At 49.0% G+C, this 20,647-nt stretch overlaps 1 protein-coding gene across 1 annotated transcript in view; it reads right to left on the bottom strand.

Moving 5' to 3' along the window:
• Positions 1-2,781: 2,781 nt before the first annotated feature.
• Positions 2,782-20,647, bottom strand: part of LOC120029926 (epoxide hydrolase 1-like) — an 80,872-nt gene continuing 63,006 nt past the window's right edge. The window contains exons 5-9 of the mRNA XM_038975237.1: positions 18,612-18,741; positions 8,183-8,406; positions 5,539-5,647; positions 5,011-5,136; positions 2,782-3,944 (exon numbers count right to left, since the gene is read on the bottom strand). Coding sequence (XP_038831165.1) covers positions 3,743-3,944; positions 5,011-5,136; positions 5,539-5,647; positions 8,183-8,406; positions 18,612-18,741 — 791 coding nt within the window. The 3' untranslated portion in view covers positions 2,782-3,742. The remainder of the gene's footprint in view (positions 3,945-5,010; positions 5,137-5,538; positions 5,648-8,182; positions 8,407-18,611; positions 18,742-20,647) is intronic.

The raw sequence follows: 20,647 nt of genomic DNA on the forward strand, positions 1-20,647 counted from the left end.
GGTTTGTTTTATGTTTTGGTGCCCGTAGGGCAAGGGGGGCAAAGTATCCGGCTTCAATCCGGCCCACGAGACTCAAAAAATTAAATATATATTTTCCCCCTTTTTTCAGAGTCGGGAGAGGCGTCGGGAGAGGCGGAGATCGAGAACCGTGCCGTCCTCCGAAACATGACCCAGCCAAGCCGCACTGCTTCTTGACACAATGCCCGCTTAACCCGGAAGCCAGCTAAAGTGTCAGAGGAAACACCGTACACCTGGAGACCTTGTCAGCGTGCATGTGCCCGGCCCGCCACAGGAGTCGCTAGAGTGCGATGGGACAAGGACATCCCGGCTGGGCAAACCCTCCCCTAACCTGGACGACGCTGGGCCAATTGTGCGCCGCCTCATCGGTCTCGCGGTCGCTGCCAACTCTGGCACAGCCTGGGATTGAACCCGGATCTGTAGTGATGCCTTAGACCGCTGCGCCACTCGGGAGGCCCCCACAAATTGATTTGAACGAACAATTGGTTCCCCCAAAAATGCGTCCCTCCGTTGAATTTCTAAATCCTGATGTGGCCCTCGAGCCAAAAAGTGCCCACCCCTGATCTATCAGATGATTTTATCTACATTGTGTTGTATCCATAGATCCTTCATCTTTAGACAGCACCTGCCAGGTGATCACGAGACCAGCCCAGACACAACCACCACTGTCCCCTCTATGGCCCCCTCCAAGCAGGCTGAGGCTGACAATGCAGAGATGCTGAAGAGGGTAAATTAGGTAGTGTTTCCAGGCTCAGTCACACAGTAGTGCTACTGCCGCTTCGTCAGTGATATACTGAAGTGTATCCTCTACCAGAGCCAACAGCTGCCTCTGACCTATGACCAGCTGGAGTACTCTCAAAGGAGACAGCAAGCTGCCATGCAGGTGAGTGCTGGGCAGTGTGCTTCTTCTGTCCTCAATTATGATTCTCAACATGATTCATCATACATGACTCTTTTTCACTTTGTCTTTCCCTCCATTCCTTGCTTCGTCTCTCCTTACCTTCTTGAAACACATTGGAGAAGGTCAGAGGGGATGAACCTTGGGAGCCTCCTCCAATACAGTTGAGAAGGAGGTGAGGAGATAAGAATCGATGGGACCATTTCAGAAAGAGCCCATGACTAGCTGCTATAATAGTCCTACTCCTTAGCAGTGTTGTCTATGAGTTGCTGTTTAACCCCAGGCCTCTCTCTCATTCTCTCCCCCCAGAATGAGGAGGTGATGGGTTGGAGGCCCGGTCAGTCTGCCACAGGAGGCCTGGACTGGAGGTGGTGCCAGCGTACCTTCCAAGAACTTGAGGTTCTCTAACAACTGGAGGTGCTCTTCTCCCTGGGTCCCCGCGTGCTCCTCCTCCTCCGTGAATCCTTCCTCCCCAAGGAGCTGTACGAGGTCAACATGGAGGTCACACTAGCCGACGGTGACCAGAGCCTCCATCTCCTCCTGCCTTATGTAGCTCTTCCGCACGCTCTTCATGGCCAGCCTGTTGTCTGACGCCAAACCTGTCCGGCACAGGGCCATGGTTCTGGCCAATAGGGACTGTGGGGTGGTTCCGACCCAAACTGGATGTTAAGGTCCCCACGCGGGTGAAGAGACAAGTTACTGCTCTGTCTTGTGTCTCTGGGTCTGGGCCCTCTCTGGGAGGAGGGCAGACTGACTGACAGTATTATGTGTGGTTTCAGGACCCACATGGCAATCAAAGGCAAGTGACAATGAAAGGATTCCCAACCACAGCCATAGTATGAGATGACAGGAGGCCATGATCACAAAACGTTTCTCAGAGTAGGAGTGCTGATCTAGGAGAAAGCTGGGATGAACTGAAAGTCATTGACAGCCACCATACTGATCAAATCCTGCCTATTTGCTTGTAAATATGCTTTGCTGTTTATTTTTAAATGTGATCTGTTTTATGACTGCTGCCATATGAATTGCCTCTGAGGACATTAAAGTTGTCTGAATCACTTATCGGAGGCATTTTGCTTATCGTTCATTAGGATAAGTAGCCTATACTAGAGAGATGTGAAGTTTGAATTCAGTTTCCTAATATGGGGGATTGTTAATGACTACAACCATCAAACTAGTAGTTTAAAAATGATCATTTTAAACTGTTGTGTACATTCATCTTATCAATGTATTCAATTTTATCCAGGATTTTTGTCCATATGGCCCAGCGCTGATCTAGGATCAGGTTCCCCTGTCTATATAAACCTGCTCCTACTGATCTAAAGTCAGTTTGACCTTTTTAGGTCACAAAGACTAACATTATATGGACAGAGGGTACCTGGTCCTAGATCAGCACTCAGAAGATTTGTGACTACAGAGGTGTTGACTGAAGGGATTGACATGTATACACCATACCCCTCTCTGTCAGGGACAACTCTCTCTCTGTAACCCTGAGCCCAGTCCAGGTACTATGTTTCTATAGAGGTTCATATGAATGACTGGCATCACCTCTACAGAATGATTGTAATGAATATGTTGTCTGGTGTAGCTTGGGTATATGTGCTGTACTGAAAGCAGTGTTGGTGCTGTGACTGTATATAGCCTACTAAGTTACTTTGTGCACTGTATACCTACTTGTCATCTGGTTGTACCTGTATAATGTCTTGGTTTTCAATTGTTTAAAATGTTTTTCTGAAACAATTTCTTGGAAATATACAGTACTGTATGTAAATCTAAGCTGGATCACAAAATTATAAGGTTCATTTGAATTATACACATTTTGCAGCATACATAGGTCAAAGTCTTGTGAGTTATTGACTTGGATGTTAATTTGTTTAATTTCTTTATTTGGTTCCTCATAAACTGACACCTTAGTGACTGCTAGTCTTCCTGGGGTCCACAGAAAATTCATCATGGTTTCCTGGACATAGATTAGGCTAAATCTAGACCTAGACTAAAAACCATGCTCAATGGAACACATTGAAGTATATTTAGTTAGGAACTCCTCTCACCTGGTTGTCTAGGTCTTAATTGAAAGGAAAACCTACAGACACTTTGCCCTCTGTAGAATGAGTTTGACATCCCTGCCTTACAGGGTCGTCACAATAGACATGATTACAGCAGTAGTATACTATAGCAGTATAGCAGTAGTATAATATGCTATAACAGTACAGCAGTAGTATAGTATATTATAGCAGTACAGCATTATTACAACAAGAACAGACATAGAAAGAAACATAAAATTCATCATGAATTCCGGGACAGACTAGGCTTAATCTAGACCTAGGCTAAAAATCATGCTCAATGGAACACTACCATTGAAATATTATTAGTCCAGGACTAAACTTAAGCTGTGTCCTGATCACTCCTGGAAACCAGCCTCACAAATAATTAGTATTTCATTATTGCAACGAGAAGAACAGACATCTGTGATTGAGGCTGCTTTCACACAGTTTTTGTGCAATCTGGAAGACATTTGTAATCTGTATTTAAGTGCTGATCATTTCATTTTTTGATTACAGTATTGGTCCATTATGTTGACTGTATAGGCTTAATATTACACCAACACAATCACTGAGCATGATCATATTGCAGTGTTAACATCACTGATTGACAAAGTATTTACCTGATAATCAGACAGTGCTTCTGACTTTATATCTTAGATTAACATTTAAATGTTTTTAGTACAAAGCTACAATTCCAAGCTGTAGTGTTATCGCAGTCCTGCTGGTTTTTCTTCCAGGCACTTGGCAGGAGTGGAGAGTCGACCTCTTGTATCCATCAACTCTACAACTTCTCCACCTTCTTCACAAACTGCAGCAGGTCGTCAGCCAGGAGCTGTGGCTCCTCGAAGGCAGCGAAGTGGCCTCCTCGGGGCATGTAAGAGTAGGAGTAGATGTTCCTGAACCTGTCTCTGGCCCACGACTGGGGCACGTGCATTAGCTCGTTGGGAAACGCGGCCAGGCCTGTAGGCACATACACCCCCGTACTGAGGACACGAGAGACAGGTTAACAAACACAGCCACACATTTACATTTTTAGTCAGAGCAGACACTCATTTTAGCAGAGTGTCTGCCAATCAGTGCATTCAACTAAAGTAGGGAGAAAACAACCACCTGGAACATCTCATTATTGGGAGCCTGTTATCATAACACAAAGCAAGCATGATCATGGGTTCAAGTCCCGCAAGGATCACATAAAACTACAAAATGTACTATACGTCCCTTGGCATGTATTATTAAATAGCGTCTATTATTGGTTTTTAGGAACAGCCCGTGTCATATTAAACTGGACAGACCCTGTAGGAACAGCCCGTGTCATATTAAACTGGACAGGCCCTGTAGGAACAGCCCGTGTCATATTAAACTGGACAGGCCCTGTAGGAACAGCCCGTGTCATATTAAACTGGACAGGCCCTGTAGGAACAGCCCGTGTCATATTAAACTGGACAGACCCTGTAGGAACAGCCCGTGTCATATTAAACTGGACAGACCCTGTAGGAACAGCCCGTGTCATATTAAACTGGACAGGCCCTGTAGGAACAGCCCGTGTCATATTAAACTGGACAGACCCTGTAGGAACAGCCCGTGTCATATTAAACTGGACAGGCCCTGTAGGAACAGCCCGTGTCATATTAAACTGGACAGGCCCTGTAAGAACAGCCCGTGTCATATTAAACTGGACAGACCCTGTAGGAACAGCCCGTGTCATATTAAACTGGACAGACCCTGTAGGAACAGCCCGTGTCATATTAAACTGGACAGGCCCTGTAGGAACAGCCCGTGTCATATTAAACTGGACAGACCCTGTAGGAACAGCCCGTGTCATATTAAACTGGACAGGCCCTGTAGGAACAGCCCGTGTCATATTAAACTGGACAGGCCCTGTAGGAACAGCCGGTGTCATATTAAATGGACAGGCCCTGTAGGAACAGCCCGTGTCATATTAAACTGGACAGGCCCTGTAGGAACAGCCGGTGTCATATTAAATGGACAGGCCCTGTAGGAACCGCCCGTGTCATACTGGACCATATGACACCACACATACAAACTCACTTATTATCCAGTCTGTTGTCAATGTTGGTCTTTAAGTTCTCCTTGTAGAACCTCATGGAGGACACGATGGAGCCGGTGGTCCAGTAGATCATGATGTTGGTCAGCAGGTCGTCCAGGGTGAACTTCCTAAAAGACAGGAACCAGGCTCTCAATGAACCAATCAACAGCCCTGGGTTTTATTCATTCTCCAATAAAAACACTTTTCCAGTTGTAAATGTTTATCTACGGTGTGCACTGATGAATACAACAAAGGTAGTCCCTCTTTCAGTTTGTGATTTTCCCATTTGGTGTCAAGTGAATAGGACTGTGAATGGGTGCTACCAAGGCAACATGTTCATGCAAATAGATTAGGATCATTGTTTTGCTGGGACAAATAAAGTTGTATTGAATGTTTCCCCTACAGTTTTGGCAGATCTGACCATCATTTGATTAAGAGTAATTGATGGGACAGCAATATATTTACCCCCTAAAAAGTATATATTTCTCCACTCACAACCCAAAGTAAACAAGCTGAACTGTAGCTTGTACCTCTCCAGCCCCCCATCTTCCAAGTCCCTGTTGTTGAAGTCAGTCCAGGTGGAAAACTTCTCCAGTATGTAAGCAGCCAGGCCTACTGGAGAGTCATTCAGTCCACAACCTGCAGGGGGAGACATTTCACAATATGATTAGAACGACTACTACAGCTAAACTATCAGAGGTCTGTGTGTCCGTGCATTTTTTTTATTTTACCAGGGAGTCATACTGAAACCATGGTCTCTTTTACAGCCCTGAAATACACACAAAATATAAATAAAGAAAGAAAAACAAGATCATAAAAAACACATTCATTGGTAATAAGGTCATCACTCAGCTTTCTGAATTGCCCTAGAGGCACCAAAACATAAAATGGAAAAACATTTTGAAGATAGTTCTTAGACATTATTTGTGGAACAAAAATCTGCATGAGAGCACCAGCTGTTCCAGAGGACCAGCTACGGTATGTTTTTTCACATCTATATTTTCAATTTGTTTTCTATAACATTGATGTGGGGTTTAGAACAGTAGGCGTATTGGAAAAATTCCAGTTTTATATTTAACCTAACTTTACACATTCTTTGCGACTGTGTTCCAGACGACTGTGTGATCATGCTCTCAGTTGCCGATGTGAGTACGACATTTAAAAACAGGTAAACATTCACAAGGCCGCAGGGCCAGACGGACTACCAGGATGTGTACTCCGAGCATGCGCTGACCAACCGGCAAGTGTCTTCACTGACATTTTTAACCTCTCCCTGACAGAGTCTGTAATACCTACACGTTTCAAGCAGACCACCATAGTCCCTGTGCCCAATGGCCAAGGTAACCTGCATAAATGACTAACGACCCGTAGCACTCACATCTGTAACCATGAAGTGCTTTGAAAGGCTGTTCATGGCTCACATCAGCACCATCAATCTTTTCAGTCTCCTGAGGGGGAATGGTAATTGTCGTGCCCTCTTCACAGCTGTCTTGGTGCGTTTGGACCATGGTAGTTTGAAGCTCTCAACCAGCTCCATTACAACACCGTCGATGAGAATGGGGGTGTGCTCAGCCCTCCTTTTCCTGTAGTCCACGATCATCTCCTTTGTCTTGATCACATTGAGGGAGAGGTTGTTGTCTCTGACCTCCCTATAGGCTGTCACATCGTTGTCAATGATCAGGCCTACCGCTATTGTGTCGTTAGCAAACTTGATGGTGTTGAGTCGTGCTTGGCCATGCAGTCATGGGTGAACAGGGAGTACAGGAGGTGACTGAGCATGCACCCCTGAGGGGCCCCCGTCTTGAGGATCAACGTGGCAGATGTAATGTTGCTTATCCTTACCACCTGGGGGGGGCCCGTCAAGATGTCCGGGATCAAGTTGCAGAGGGAGCCGTTTAGTCCCAGGGTCCTTAGCTTAATGATGAGCTTTGAGGGCACTATGTTGAACGCTGAGCTGTAGTCAATGAATAGCATTCTCATGTAGGTGTTCCTTTTGTCCAGGTAGGAAAGTGCCGTGTGGAGTGCAATAGAGATTGCGTCATCTGTGGATCTGGGTCTAGGGTTTCTGGGATAATGATAATGGTGTTGATGTGAGCCATGAGCAGCCTTCATGGCTACAGGCGCGAGTGCGACGCGTCGGTAGTCATTTAGGCAGGTTACCTTGGTGTCTCGGGCACAGGAACTATGGTGGTCTGCTTGAAACATGTTGGTATTACAGACTCGGTCAGGGACAGGTTAAAAATGTCAGTGAAGACACTTGCCAGTTGGTCAGCGCATGCTCGGAGTACACATCCTGGTATGTTGACCTGTTTAAAAGGGCTTACCCACATCGGCTACGGATAGCATGATCACACAGTCGTCCAGAACAGCTAGTGCTCTCATGCATGCTTCAGCGTTGCTTGCCTCGACGCGTGCAGAGAAGTCATTAAGTTCCCCTGTTAGGCTCGTGTCACTGGGCAACTCGCGGCTGTGCTTCCCTTTGTAGTCCATAATAGGTCTGCAAGCCCTGCCTTATGCCGGTGTAGTAAAATATTAAGTTCTGTCAAGTAATGTTTTAACCCGTTACATGCAGCCTGGTCTAGGACAACTGAGGAAAGCCTCTGAATTAGCTGTGAGTGATCAACAGTATCAAAAGCCTTTGACATGTCATTGAAGAGGGCAGCACAATGTTGCCTTTCATCCATACAGTTAACCACATCATTTATAACTAGGGATGCAGAAGAGTTAGTGCTATGACCTGGTCTAAACAGACTTATTTCATTTTAAAATACATTTCAAAGACACAAAAGATCTTAGCTGAGATTTAATCAAGGATTCTAATACTTTAGCTAGGCAAGAAAGTTTAGTAATAGGCCAATAATGATTTAGGGCACAATGGTCACCACCTTTGAAGGTTGGAGTACATGGGCCGTCTTCCAAACCTTGGTGACAGTACCAGATATAAATCGTCAGGTTAAAGATTCAGCCATCAGGGGAACAGCGAGCTGCAGCAAATCTGGATCAAGCGTATCACCATGTGTGTGGTGGTGGTGTTAGGAGTACTACAGACCGATGGTAAAAACTGACCAACAAAGCAGTCCATTCAGTCTCATGCTCAAACAAAAAGCCTGGAAGATGTGGATCATCAAAACGTCAGGTGAAATATCAGGTAAAATAAAGCTGTGACATTCTCACCAGCGGAGTCTGGCTTGGTGCCCTGGATGTGCAGGTAGCCAGTCTCTCTGATGATCTCATAGATGTTCCTTTCCATGAAACCTACTGAACCAAACAACCTTCTGACATCTTCCCGGGTGAACCCAACCAGCCAGGGCACGTAGCGGCCAATCAGGATGGAAAACAGGACACCGAACCCCCTCAGTTTGCTAGTTAACATGTTGAGGTGGAGACCCTTCACACACCTACACAGTAGCACAGGAAGAGAAGATAAAGAGTGTGGTCATCCAACAGAGAAATCTTTCTGCTTGATGGTTACAGTGTTGATGTTCTGAAGACATGTTATTCTGTGTACACTAAATGTCCCCGTGACCTAGCGTTTCCCAAACTCAGTCCTGGGGACCACAAGGGGGACACGTTGTGTTTTTCTTTGCTCTAAATTAAAATACTCAAACTTGATGAGTTAAATCAGCTGTGTAGTGCTGTACAGCAAACACCCAAATGTGAACACCTTGGGAGTCCCCGGGAGAGAGATTGGGATACGCCACCCTAACCCTTCCATATTTGCAGATATGACAGTTCTGGATAGGTACAATCAGTGTAATGGTGGCACTTCCACCATATTGTTCCCACTAACAGATCAACAAATATCAAAAGGGTTTGAGTTCCAAGGGGAAGGACTAGAGAGAGAATTGGGGCCGGCTGTCTTATTTTTTTTAATTAAGTCAGTTAAGAACACATTCTTATTTACAGGGGACGGCCTCCCCAGCCAAACCCGGACGACGCTGGGCCAATTGTCCACCGCCCTATCGGACTCCCAATCACGACCGGTTGTGATACAGCCTGGAATCGAACCAGGGTGGTTGTAGTGACGCCTTTAGCACTGAGATGCGGTGCTTTAGACCGCTGAACCAGGGTGGTTGTAGTGACGCCTTTAGCACTGAGATGCGGTGCTTTAGACCGCTGAACCAGGGTGGTTGTAGTGACGCCTTTAGCACTGAGATGCGGTGCTTTAGACCGCTGAACCAGGGTGGTTGTAGTGACGCCTTTAGCACTGAGATGCGGTGCTTTAGACCGCTGAACCAGGGTGGTTGTAGTGACGCCTTTAGCACTGAGATGCGGTGCTTTAGACCGCTGAACCAGGGTGGTTGTAGTGACGCCTTTAGCACAGATGCGGTGCTTTAGACCGCTGAACCAGGGTGGTTGTAGTGACGCCTTTAGCACAGATGCGGTGCTTTAGACCGCTGAACCAGGGTGGTTGTAGTGACGCCTTTAGCACTGAGATGCGGTGCTTTAGACCGCTGAACCAGGGTGGTTGTAGTGACGCCTTTAGCACTGAGATGCGGTGCTTTAGACCGCCGAACCAGGGTGGTTGTAGTGACGCCTTTAGCACTGAGATGCGGTGCTTTAGACCGCTGAACCAGGGAGGTTGTAGTGACGCCTTTAGCACTGAGATGCGGTGCTTTAGACCGCTGAACCAGGGTGGTTGTAGTGACGCCTTTAGCACTGAGATGCGGTGCTTTAGACCGCTGAACCAGGGTGGTTGTAGTGACGCCTTTAGCACTGAGATGCGGTGCTTTAGACCGCTGAACCAGGGTGGTTGTAGTGACGCCTTTAGCACTGAGATGCGGTGCTTTAGACCGCTGAACCAGGGTGGTTGTAGTGACGCCTTTAGCACTGAGATGCGGTGCTTTAGACCGCTGAACCAGGGTGGTTGTAGTGACGCCTTTAGCACTGAGATGCGGTGCTTTAGACCGCTGAACCAGGGTGGTTGTAGTGACGCCTTTAGCACTGAGATGCGGTGCTTTAGACCGCTGAACCAGGGTGGTTGTAGTGAAGCCTTTAGCACTGAGATGCGGTGCTTTAGACCGCTGAACCAGGGTGGTTGTAGTGACGCCTTTAGCACTGAGATGCGGTGCTTTAGACCGCTGAACCAGGGTGGTTGTAGTGAAGCCTTTAGCACTGAGATGCGGTGCTTTAGACCGCTGAACCAGGGTGGTTGTAGTGAAGCCTTTAGCACTGAGATGCGGTGCTTTAGACCGCTGAACCAGGGTGGTTGTAGTGAAGCCTTTAGCACTGAGATGCGGTGCTTTAGACCGCTGAACCAGGGTGGTTGTAGTGACGCCTTTAGCACTGAGATGCGGTGCTTTAGACCGCTGAACCAGGGTGGTTGTAGTGACGCCTTTAGCACTGAGATGCGGTGCTTTAGACCGCTGAACCAGGGAGGTTGTAGTGACGCCTTTAGCACTGAGATGCGGTGCTTTAGACCGCTGAACCAGGGTGGTTGTAGTGACGCCTTTAGCACTGAGATGCGGTGCTTTAGACCGCTGAACCAGGGTGGTTGTAGTGACGCCTTTAGCACTGAGATGCGGTGCTTTAGACCGCTGAACCAGGGTGGTTGTAGTGACGCCTTTAGCACTGAGATGCGGTGCTTTAGACCGCTGAACCAGGGTGGTTGTAGTGACGCCTTTAGCACTGAGATGCGGTGCTTTAGACCGCTGAACCAGGGTGGTTGTAGTGACGCCTTTAGCACTGAGATGCGGTGCTTTAGACCGCTGAACCAGGGTGGTTGTAGTGACGCCTTTAGCACTGAGATGCGGTGCTTTAGACCGCTGAACCAGGGTGGTTGTAGTGACGCCTTTAGCACTGAGATGCGGTGCTTTAGACCGCTGAACCAGGGTGGTTGTAGTGAAGCCTTTAGCACTGAGATGCGGTGCTTTAGACCGCTGAACCAGGGTGGTTGTAGTGAAGCCTTTAGCACTGAGATGCGGTGCTTTAGACCGCTGAACCAGGGTGGTTGTAGTGAAGCCTTTAGCACTGAGATGCGGTGCTTTAGACCGCTGAACCAGGGTGGTTGTAGTGAAGCCTTTAGCACTGAGATGCGGTGCTTTAGACCGCTGAACCAGGGTGGTTGTAGTGAAGCCTTTAACACTGAGATGCGGTGCTTTAGACCGCTGAACCAGGGTGGTTGTAGTGAAGCCTTTAGCACTGAGATGCGGTGCTTTAGACCGCTGAACCAGGGTGGTTGTAGTGAAGCCTTTAGCACTGAGATGCGGTGCTTTAGACCGCTGAACCAGGGTGGTTGTAGTGAAGCCTTTAGCACTGAGATGCGGTGCTTTAGACCGCTGAACCAGGGTGGTTGTAGTGACGCCTTTAGCACTGAGATGCGGTGCTTTAGACCGCTGAAACAGGGTGGTTGTAGTGAAGCCTTTAGCACTGAGATGCGGTGCTTTAGACCGCTGAACCAGGGTGGTTGTAGTGAAGCCTTTAGCACTGAGATGCGGTGCTTTAGACCGCTGAAACAGGGTGGTTGTAGTGAAGCCTTTAGCACTGAGATGCGGTGCTTTAGACCGCTGAACCAGGGTGGTTGTAGTGAAGCCTTTAGCACTGAGATGCGGTGCTTTAGACCGCTGAACCAGGGTGGTTGTAGTGACGCCTTTAGCACTGAGATGCGGTGCTTTAGACCGCTGAACCAGGGTGGTTGTAGTGACGCCTTTAGCACTGAGATGCGGTGCTTTAGACCGCTGAACCAGGGTGGTTGTAGTGAAGCCTTTAGCACTGAGATGCGGTGCTTTAGACCGCTGAACCAGGGTGGTTGTAGTGAAGCCTTTAGCACTGAGATGCGGTGCTTTAGACCGCTGAACCAGGGTGGTTGTAGTGAAGCCTTTAGCACTGAGATGCGGTGCTTTAGACCGCTGAACCAGGGTGGTTGTAGTGACGCCTTTAGCACTGAGATGCGGTGCTTTAGACCGCTGAACCAGGGTGGTTGTAGTGACGCCTTTAGCACTGAGATGCGGTGCTTTAGACCGCTGAACCAGGGTGGTTGTAGTGAAGCCTTTAGCACTGAGATGCGGTGCTTTAGACCGCTGAACCAGGGTGGTTGTAGTGACGCCTTTAGCACTGAGATGCGGTGCTTTAGACCGCTGAACCAGGGTGGTTGTAGTGAAGCCTTTAGCACTGAGATGCGGTGCTTTAGACCGCTGAACCAGGGTGGTTGTAGTGACGCCTTTAGCACTGAGATGCGGTGCTTTAGACCGCTGAACCAGGGTGGTTGTAGTGAAGCCTTTAGCACTGAGATGCGGTGCTTTAGACCGCTGAACCAGGGTGGTTGTAGTGAAGCCTTTAGCACTGAGATGCGGTGCTTTAGACCGCTGAACCAGGGTGGTTGTAGTGAAGCCTTTAGCACTGAGATGCGGTGCTTTAGACCGCTGAACCAGGGTGGTTGTAGTGAAGCCTTTAGCACTGAGATGCGGTGCTTTAGACCGCTGAACCAGGGTGGTTGTAGTGAAGCCTTTAGCACTGAGATGCGGTGCTTTAGACCGCTGAACCAGGGTGGTTGTAGTGAAGCCTTTAGCACTGAGATGCGGTGCTTTAGACCGCTGAACCAGGGTGGTTGTAGTGAAGCCTTTAGCACTGAGATGCGGTGCTTTAGACCGCTGAACCAGGGTGGTTGTAGTGAAGCCTTTAGCACTGAGATGCGGTGCTTTAGACCGCTGAACCAGGGTGGTTGTAGTGACGCCTTTAGCACTGAGATGCGGTGCTTTAGACCGCTGAACCAGGGTGGTTGTAGTGAAGCCTTTAGCACTGAGATGCGGTGCTTTAGACCGCTGAACCAGGGAGGTTGTAGTGACGCCTTTAGCACTGAGATGCGGTGCTTTAGACCGCTGAACCAGGGTGGTTGTAGTGACGCCTTTAGCACTGAGATGCGGTGCTTTAGACCGCTGAACCAGGGTGGTTGTAGTGAAGCCTTTAGCACTGAGATGCGGTGCTTTAGACCGCTGAACCAGGGTGGTTGTAGTGAAGCCTTTAGCACTGAGATGCGGTGCTTTAGACCGCTGAACCAGGGTGGTTGTAGTGAAGCCTTTAGCACTGAGATGCGGTGCTTTAGACCGCTGAACCAGGGTGGTTGTAGTGACGCCTTTAGCACTGAGATGCGGTGCTTTAGACCGCTGAACCAGGGTGGTTGTAGTGACGCCTTTAGCACTGAGATGCGGTGCTTTAGACCGCTGAACCAGGGTGGTTGTAGTGAAGCCTTTAGCACTGAGATGCGGTGCTTTAGACCGCTGAACCAGGGTGGTTGTAGTGACGCCTTTAGCACTGAGATGCGGTGCTTTAGACCGCTGAACCAGGGTGGTTGTAGTGAAGCCTTTAGCACTGAGATGCGGTGCTTTAGACCGCTGAACCAGGGTGGTTGTAGTGAAGCCTTTAGCACTGAGATGCGGTGCTTTAGACCGCTGAACCAGGGTGGTTGTAGTGAAGCCTTTAGCACTGAGATGCGGTGCTTTAGACCGCTGAACCAGGGTGGTTGTAGTGAAGCCTTTAGCACTGAGATGCGGTGCTTTAGACCGCTGAACCAGGGTGGTTGTAGTGAAGCCTTTAGCACTGAGATGCGGTGCTTTAGACCGCTGAACCAGGGTGGTTGTAGTGAAGCCTTTAGCACTGAGATGCGGTGCTTTAGACCGCTGAACCAGGGTGGTTGTAGTGAAGCCTTTAGCACTGAGATGCGGTGCTTTAGACCGCTGAACCAGGGTGGTTGTAGTGACGCCTTTAGCACTGAGATGCGGTGCTTTAGACCGCTGAACCAGGGTGGTTGTAGTGACGCCTTTAGCACTGAGATGCGGTGCTTTAGACCGCTGAACCAGGGTGGTTGTAGTGACGCCTTTAGCACTGAGATGCGGTGCTTTAGACCGCTGAACCAGGGAGGTTGTAGTGACGCCTTTAGCACTGAGATGCGGTGCTTTAGACCGCTGAACCAGGGTGGTTGTAGTGACGCCTTTAGCACTGAGATGCGGTGCTTTAGACCGCTGAACCAGGGTGGTTGTAGTGACGCCTTTAGCACTGAGATGCGGTGCTTTAGACCGCTGAACCAGGGTGGTTGTAGTGACGCCTTTAGCACTGAGATGCGGTGCTTTAGACCGCTGAACCAGGGTGGTTGTAGTGACGCCTTTAGCACTGAGATGCGGTGCTTTAGACCGCTGAACCAGGGTGGTTGTAGTGACGCCTTTAGCACTGAGATGCGGTGCTTTAGACCGCTGAACCAGGGTGGTTGTAGTGACGCCTTTAGCACTGAGATGCGGTGCTTTAGACCGCTGAACCAGGGTGGTTGTAGTGAAGCCTTTAGCACTGAGATGCGGTGCTTTAGACCGCTGAACCAGGGTGGTTGTAGTGACGCCTTTAGCACTGAGATGCGGTGCTTTAGACCGCTGAACCAGGGTGGTTGTAGTGAAGCCTTTAGCACTGAGATGCGGTGCTTTAGACCGCTGAACCAGGGTGGTTGTAGTGAAGCCTTTAGCACTGAGATGCGGTGCTTTAGACCGCTGAACCAGGGTGGTTGTAGTGAAGCCTTTAGCACTGAGATGCGGTGCTTTAGACCGCTGAACCAGGGTGGTTGTAGTGACGCCTTTAGCACTGAGATGCGGTGCTTTAGACCGCTGAACCAGGGTGGTTGTAGTGACGCCTTTAGCACTGAGATGCGGTGCTTTAGACCGCTGAACCAGGGAGGTTGTAGTGACGCCTTTAGCACTGAGATGCGGTGCTTTAGACCGCTGAACCAGGGTGGTTGTAGTGACGCCTTTAGCACTGAGATGCGGTGCTTTAGACCGCTGAACCAGGGTGGTTGTAGTGACGCCTTTAGCACTGAGATGCGGTGCTTTAGACCGCTGAACCAGGGTGGTTGTAGTGACGCCTTTAGCACTGAGATGCGGTGCTTTAGACCGCTGAACCAGGGTGGTTGTAGTGACGCCTTTAGCACTGAGATGCGGTGCTTTAGACCGCTGAACCAGGGTGGTTGTAGTGACGCCTTTAGCACTGAGATGCGGTGCTTTAGACCGCTGAACCAGGGTGGTTGTAGTGACGCCTTTAGCACTGAGATGCGGTGCTTTAGACCGCTGAACCAGGGTGGTTGTAGTGAAGCCTTTAGCACTGAGATGCGGTGCTTTAGACCGCTGAACCAGGGTGGTTGTAGTGACGCCTTTAGCACTGAGATGCGGTGCTTTAGACCGCTGAACCAGGGTGGTTGTAGTGAAGCCTTTAGCACTGAGATGCGGTGCTTTAGACCGCTGAACCAGGGTGGTTGTAGTGAAGCCTTTAGCACTGAGATGCGGTGCTTTAGACCGCTGAACCAGGGTGGTTATAGTGAAGCCTTTAGCACTGAGATGCGGTGCTTTAGACCGCTGAACCAGGGTGGTTGTAGTGAAGCCTTTAGCACTGAGATGCGGTGCTTTAGACCGCTGAACCAGGGTGGTTGTAGTGAAGCCTTTAACACTGAGATGCGGTGCTTTAGACCGCTGAACCAGGGTGGTTGTAGTGAAGCCTTTAGCACTGAGATGCGGTGCTTTAGACCGCTGAACCAGGGTGGTTGTAGTGAAGCCTTTAGCACTGAGATGCGGTGCTTTAGACCGCTGAACCAGGGTGGTTGTAGTGACGCCTTTAGCACTGTGATGCGGTGCTTTAGACCGCTGAACCAGGGTGGTTGTAGTGACGCCTTTAGCACTGAGATGCGGTGCTTTAGAACGCTGAACCAGGGTGGTTGTAGTGACGCCTTTAGCACTGAGATGCGGTGCTTTAGACCGCTGAACCAGGGTGGTTGTAGTGACGCCTTTAGCACTGAGATGCGGTGCTTTAGACCGCTGAACCAGGGTGGTTGTAGTGAAGCCTTTAGCACTGAGATGCGGTGCTTTAAACCGCTGAACCAGGGTGGTTGTAGTGAAGCCTTTAGCACTGAGATGCGGTGCTTTAGACCGCTGAACCAGGGTGGTTGTAGTGACGCCTTTAGCACTGAGATGCGGTGCTTTAGACCGCTGAACCAGGGTGGTTGTAGTGAAGCCTTTAGCACTGAGATGCGGTGCTTTAGACCGCTGAACCAGGGTGGTTGTAGTGACGCCTTTAGCACTGAGATGCGGTGCTTTAGACCGCTGAACCAGGGTGGTTGTAGTGAAGCCTTTAGCACTGAGATGCGGTGCTTTAGACCGCTGAACCAGGGTGGTTGTAGTGACGCCTTTAGCACTGAGATGCGGTGCTTTAGACCGCTGAACCAGGGTGGTTGTAGTGACGCCTTTAGCACTGAGATGCGGTGCTTTAGACCGCTGAACCAGGGTGGTTGTAGTGACGCCTTTAGCACTGAGATGCGGTGCTTTAGACCGCTGAACCAGGGTGGTTGTAGTGACGCCTTTAGCACTGAGATGCGGTGCTTTAGACCGCTGAACCAGGGTGGTTGTAGTGACGCCTTTAGCACTGAGATGCGGTGCTTTAGACCGCTGAACCAGGGTGGTTGTAGTGAAGCCTTTAGCACTGAGATGCGGTGCTTTAGACCGCTGAACCAGGGTGGTTGTAGTGACGCCTTTAGCACTGAGATGCGGTGCTTTAGACCGCTGAACCAGGGTGGTTGTAGTGAAGCCTTTAGCACTGAGATGCGGTGCTTTAGACCGCTGAACCAGGGTGGTTGTAGTGAAGCCTTTAGCACTGAGATGCGGTGCTTTAGACCGCTGAACCAGGGTGGTTGTAGTGAAGCCTTTAGCACTGAGATGCGGTGCTTTAGACCGCTGAACCAGGGTGGTTGTAGTGACGCCTTTAGCACTGAGATGCGGTGCTTTAGACCGCTGAAACAGGGTGGTTGTAGTGACGCCTTTAGCACTGAGATGCGGTGCTTTAGACCGCTGAACCAGGGAGGTTGTAGTGACGCCTTTAGCACTGAGATGCGGTGCTTTAGACCGCTGAAACAGGGTGGTTGTAGTGACGCCTTTAGCACTGAGATGCGGTGCTTTAGACCGCTGAACCAGGGAGGTTGTAGTGACGCCTTTAGCACTGAGATGCGGTGCTTTAGACCGCTGAACCAGGGTGGTTGTAGTGAAGCCTTTAGCACTGAGATGCGGTGCTTTAGACCGCTGAACCAGGGTGGTTGTAGTGAAGCCTTTAACACAGATGCGGTGCTTTAGACCGCTGAACCAGGGTGGTTGTAGTGAAGCCTTTAGCACTGAGATGCGGTGCTTTAGACCGCTGAACCAGGGTGGTTGTAGTGAAGCCTTTAGCACTGAGATGCGGTGCTTTAGACCGCTGAACCAGGGTGGTTGTAGTGAAGCCTTTAGCACTGAGATGCGGTGCTTTAGACCGCTGAACCAGGGTGGTTGTAGTGAAGCCTTTAGCACTGAGATGCGGTGCTTTAGACCGCTGAACCAGGGTGGTTGTAGTGACGCCTTTAGCACTGAGATGCGGTGCTTTAGACCGCTGAACCAGGGTGGTTGTAGTGATGCCTTTAGCACTGAGATGCGGTGCTTTAGACCGCTGAACCAGGGTGGTTGTAGTGAAGCCTTTAGCACTGAGATGCGGTGCTTTAGACCGCTGAACCAGGGTGGTTGTAGTGAAGCCTTTAGCACTGAGATGCGGTGCTTTAGACCGCTGAACCAGGGTGGTTGTAGTGACGCCTTTAGCACTGAGATGCGGTGCTTTAGACCGCTGAACCAGGGTGGTTGTAGTGACGCCTTTAGCACTGAGATGCGGTGCTTTAGACCGCTGAACCAGGGTGGTTGTAGTGACGCCTTTAGCACTGAGATGCGGTGCTTTAGACCGCTGAACCAGGGTGGTTGTAGTGAAGCCTTTAGCACTGAGATGCGGTGCTTTAGACCGCTGAACCAGGGTGGTTGTAGTGACGCCTTTAGCACTGAGATGCGGTGCTTTAGACCGCTGAACCAGGGTGGTTGTAGTGACGCCTTTAGCACTGAGATGCGGTGCTTTAGACCGCTGAACCAGGGTGGTTGTAGTGACGCCTTTAGCACTGAGATGCGGTGCTTTAGACCGCTGAACCAGGGTGGTTGTAGTGAAGCCTTTAGCACTGAGATGCGGTGCTTTAGACCGCTGAACCAGGGTGGTTGTAGTGAAGCCTTTAGCACTGAGATGCGGTGCTTTAGACCGCTGAACCAGGGTGGTTGTAGTGAAGCCTTTAGCACTGAGATGCGGTGCTTTAGACCGCTGCACCAGGGTGGTTGTAGTGAAGCCTTTAGCACTGAGATGCGGTGCTTTAGACCGCTGCACCAGGGTGGTTGTAGTGAAGCCTTTAGCACTGAGATGCGGTGCTTTAGACCGCTGAACCAGGGTGGTTGTAGTGAAGCCTTTAGCACTGAGATGCGGTGCTTTAGACCGCTGAACCAGGGTGGTTGTAGTGAAGCCTTTAGCACTGAGATGCGGTGCTTTAGACCGCTGAACCAGGGTGGTTGTAGTGACGCCTTTAGCACTGAGATGCGGTGCTTTAGACCGCTGCGCCACTCTGCAGTTCTTATGCTGCTTCCTGGTTTTAAACCCTTCTTCCAAAGAGTACAGGTGCACACTTTTCCCCCTCATGGATTAGACACTGCTGGCAACTCACTCCAGCCAATGCTTACATCAATTATATGCTTTAAAATCCATGACGGGGAATGTGCAAGTGCACTTATCTCAATAAGAGGAGAATTGTTCTTACTCTGGCTTCATCTGGGCCATGTTAGTAGTGATGAGTGAGCCCCAGTCTCCTCCCTGCAGATAATACTCTGAGAAACCCAGACGCTCCATCAGCTTGTGGAAGACCCTCGCTGCAGCCAGAGAGTTAAACCCTGCAGGGAGGAACACCACAGAAGAAGAGCAGATACATTAGTATGACACCACAGAAGACCATTGTCAGGTTTTGGTCACTAGATGTCCCCATTGCGCCTTTTTGAACCTTTTGTTTATTTTCCCTTCTAGTTATCATTTTCACCTGTGCCTCATTTCCTTGTAGGTATTTAAACCATTAGTGTCCCTCAGTTCTTTGCTCTGTGTTTGTATGTTAGCACCCAGCCCCAGCCATGCTGTGAACATATATTTCTCTTGTTGGATTTTCCAGAGGTACTCTGGTTTTGTTCTTGTTTATTTTTGATTAGTCTTTTGAGGTTTGTTTTTCCCTGCTGTTCTTACCACTTTGTGGATTTTCATTGTATTTTGGAGGATATCCATTTTTTCTCTTGGCTTTACTTTTGACGTTGTGGATTTATATTTTTTGCCTGAAGATCTTTTACCTTGATTAAACCACCGTCTCTAGTACTGCTGTGTCTGCCTCATCTTCTGGGTTCTGCCGACTATTAGTGACTGTTTCTCACACCGGGTCCTGACAACCATAGCCCTTAACTCATCTATTCCTAGTATAGTGAACTAATAGTAACTTTACTAAATAGGGCTGGGTTAAAAAGCCAAAAAGATGAATTACCACAATCAGAAAATAAAACAAAACCTTGAATCTCCTTGCTTGAGTAATAAAAAAAGGAGAAAAACAGTATTAGTGGGATATTTATTGCTATTCTAGGTTCTACAAAACCCCCAGCCTGTCATGATGGGGTTATTGTAACCTAACCCTGTATTACTGTGGTGTGGAGTTATGATATAACGAGATAGAGATACATAACAAGTCACTTAGCAGGACATATGGATATGTCCAGCTCAAATTCTTGCAACAAACAATGTGACAGAACGTTTGGCCGTTTGCAAAAACTGGTCTATGCCATCAGTTCTTTAGAATTGGGGTGTCAAACTTACAGCCCCCGTCTAATCTGGCCAGCGAAGGGTTGGACAAACTCGATATACTTTAAAATTACTAACACCAAATCACAACTGCGTAGAAATGATAATGGACCTACACTGAACAAAAACACAAAATGCAACAATTTCCAAGATTTTACTGAGTTACAGTTCATAAAAGGGAAATCAGTTTAAATAAATTCACTAAGCCCTAAAATATGGAATTCACACTGCTGGGAATACAGATATGCATATGTTGGTCGCATATACCTTTATAAAAATACACTGCTCAAAAAAATAAAGGGAACACTTAAACAACACAATGTAACTCCAAGTCAATCACACTTCTGTGAAATCAAACTGTCCACTTAGCAAGCAACACTGATTGACAATAAATTTCACATGCTGTTGTGCAAATGGAATAGACAAAAGGTGGAAATTATAGGCAATTAGCAAGACACCCCCAAAAAAGGAGTGATTCTGCAGGTGGTGACCACAGACCACTTCTCAGTTCCTGTGCTTCCTGGCTGATGTTTTGGTCACTTTTGAATGCTGGCGGTGCTTTCACTCTAGTGGTAGCATGAGACGGAGTCTACAACCCACACAAGTGGCTCAGGTAGTGCAGCTCATCCAGGATGGCACATCAATGCGAGCTGTGGCAAGAAGGTTTGCTGTGTCTATCAGCGTAGTGTCCAGAGCAGGGAGGCGCTACCAGGAGACAGGCCAGTACATCAGGAGACGTGGAGGAGGCCGTAGGAGGGCAACAACCCAGCAGCAGGACCGCTACCTCCGCCTTTGTGCAAGAAGGAGCAGGAGGAGCACTGCCAAAGCCCTGCAAAATGACCTCCAGCAGGCCACAAATGTGCATGTGTCTGCTCAAACGGTCAGAAACAGACTCCATGAGGGTGGTATGAGGGCCCAACGTCCACAGGTGGGGGTTGTTCTTACAGCCCAACACCGTGCAGGACG

The sequence above is a fragment of the Salvelinus namaycush genome, chromosome 35 (genome assembly GCF_016432855.1).
Source record: "Salvelinus namaycush isolate Seneca chromosome 35, SaNama_1.0, whole genome shotgun sequence".
Classification (NCBI taxonomy): Eukaryota; Metazoa; Chordata; class Actinopteri; order Salmoniformes; family Salmonidae; genus Salvelinus; species Salvelinus namaycush.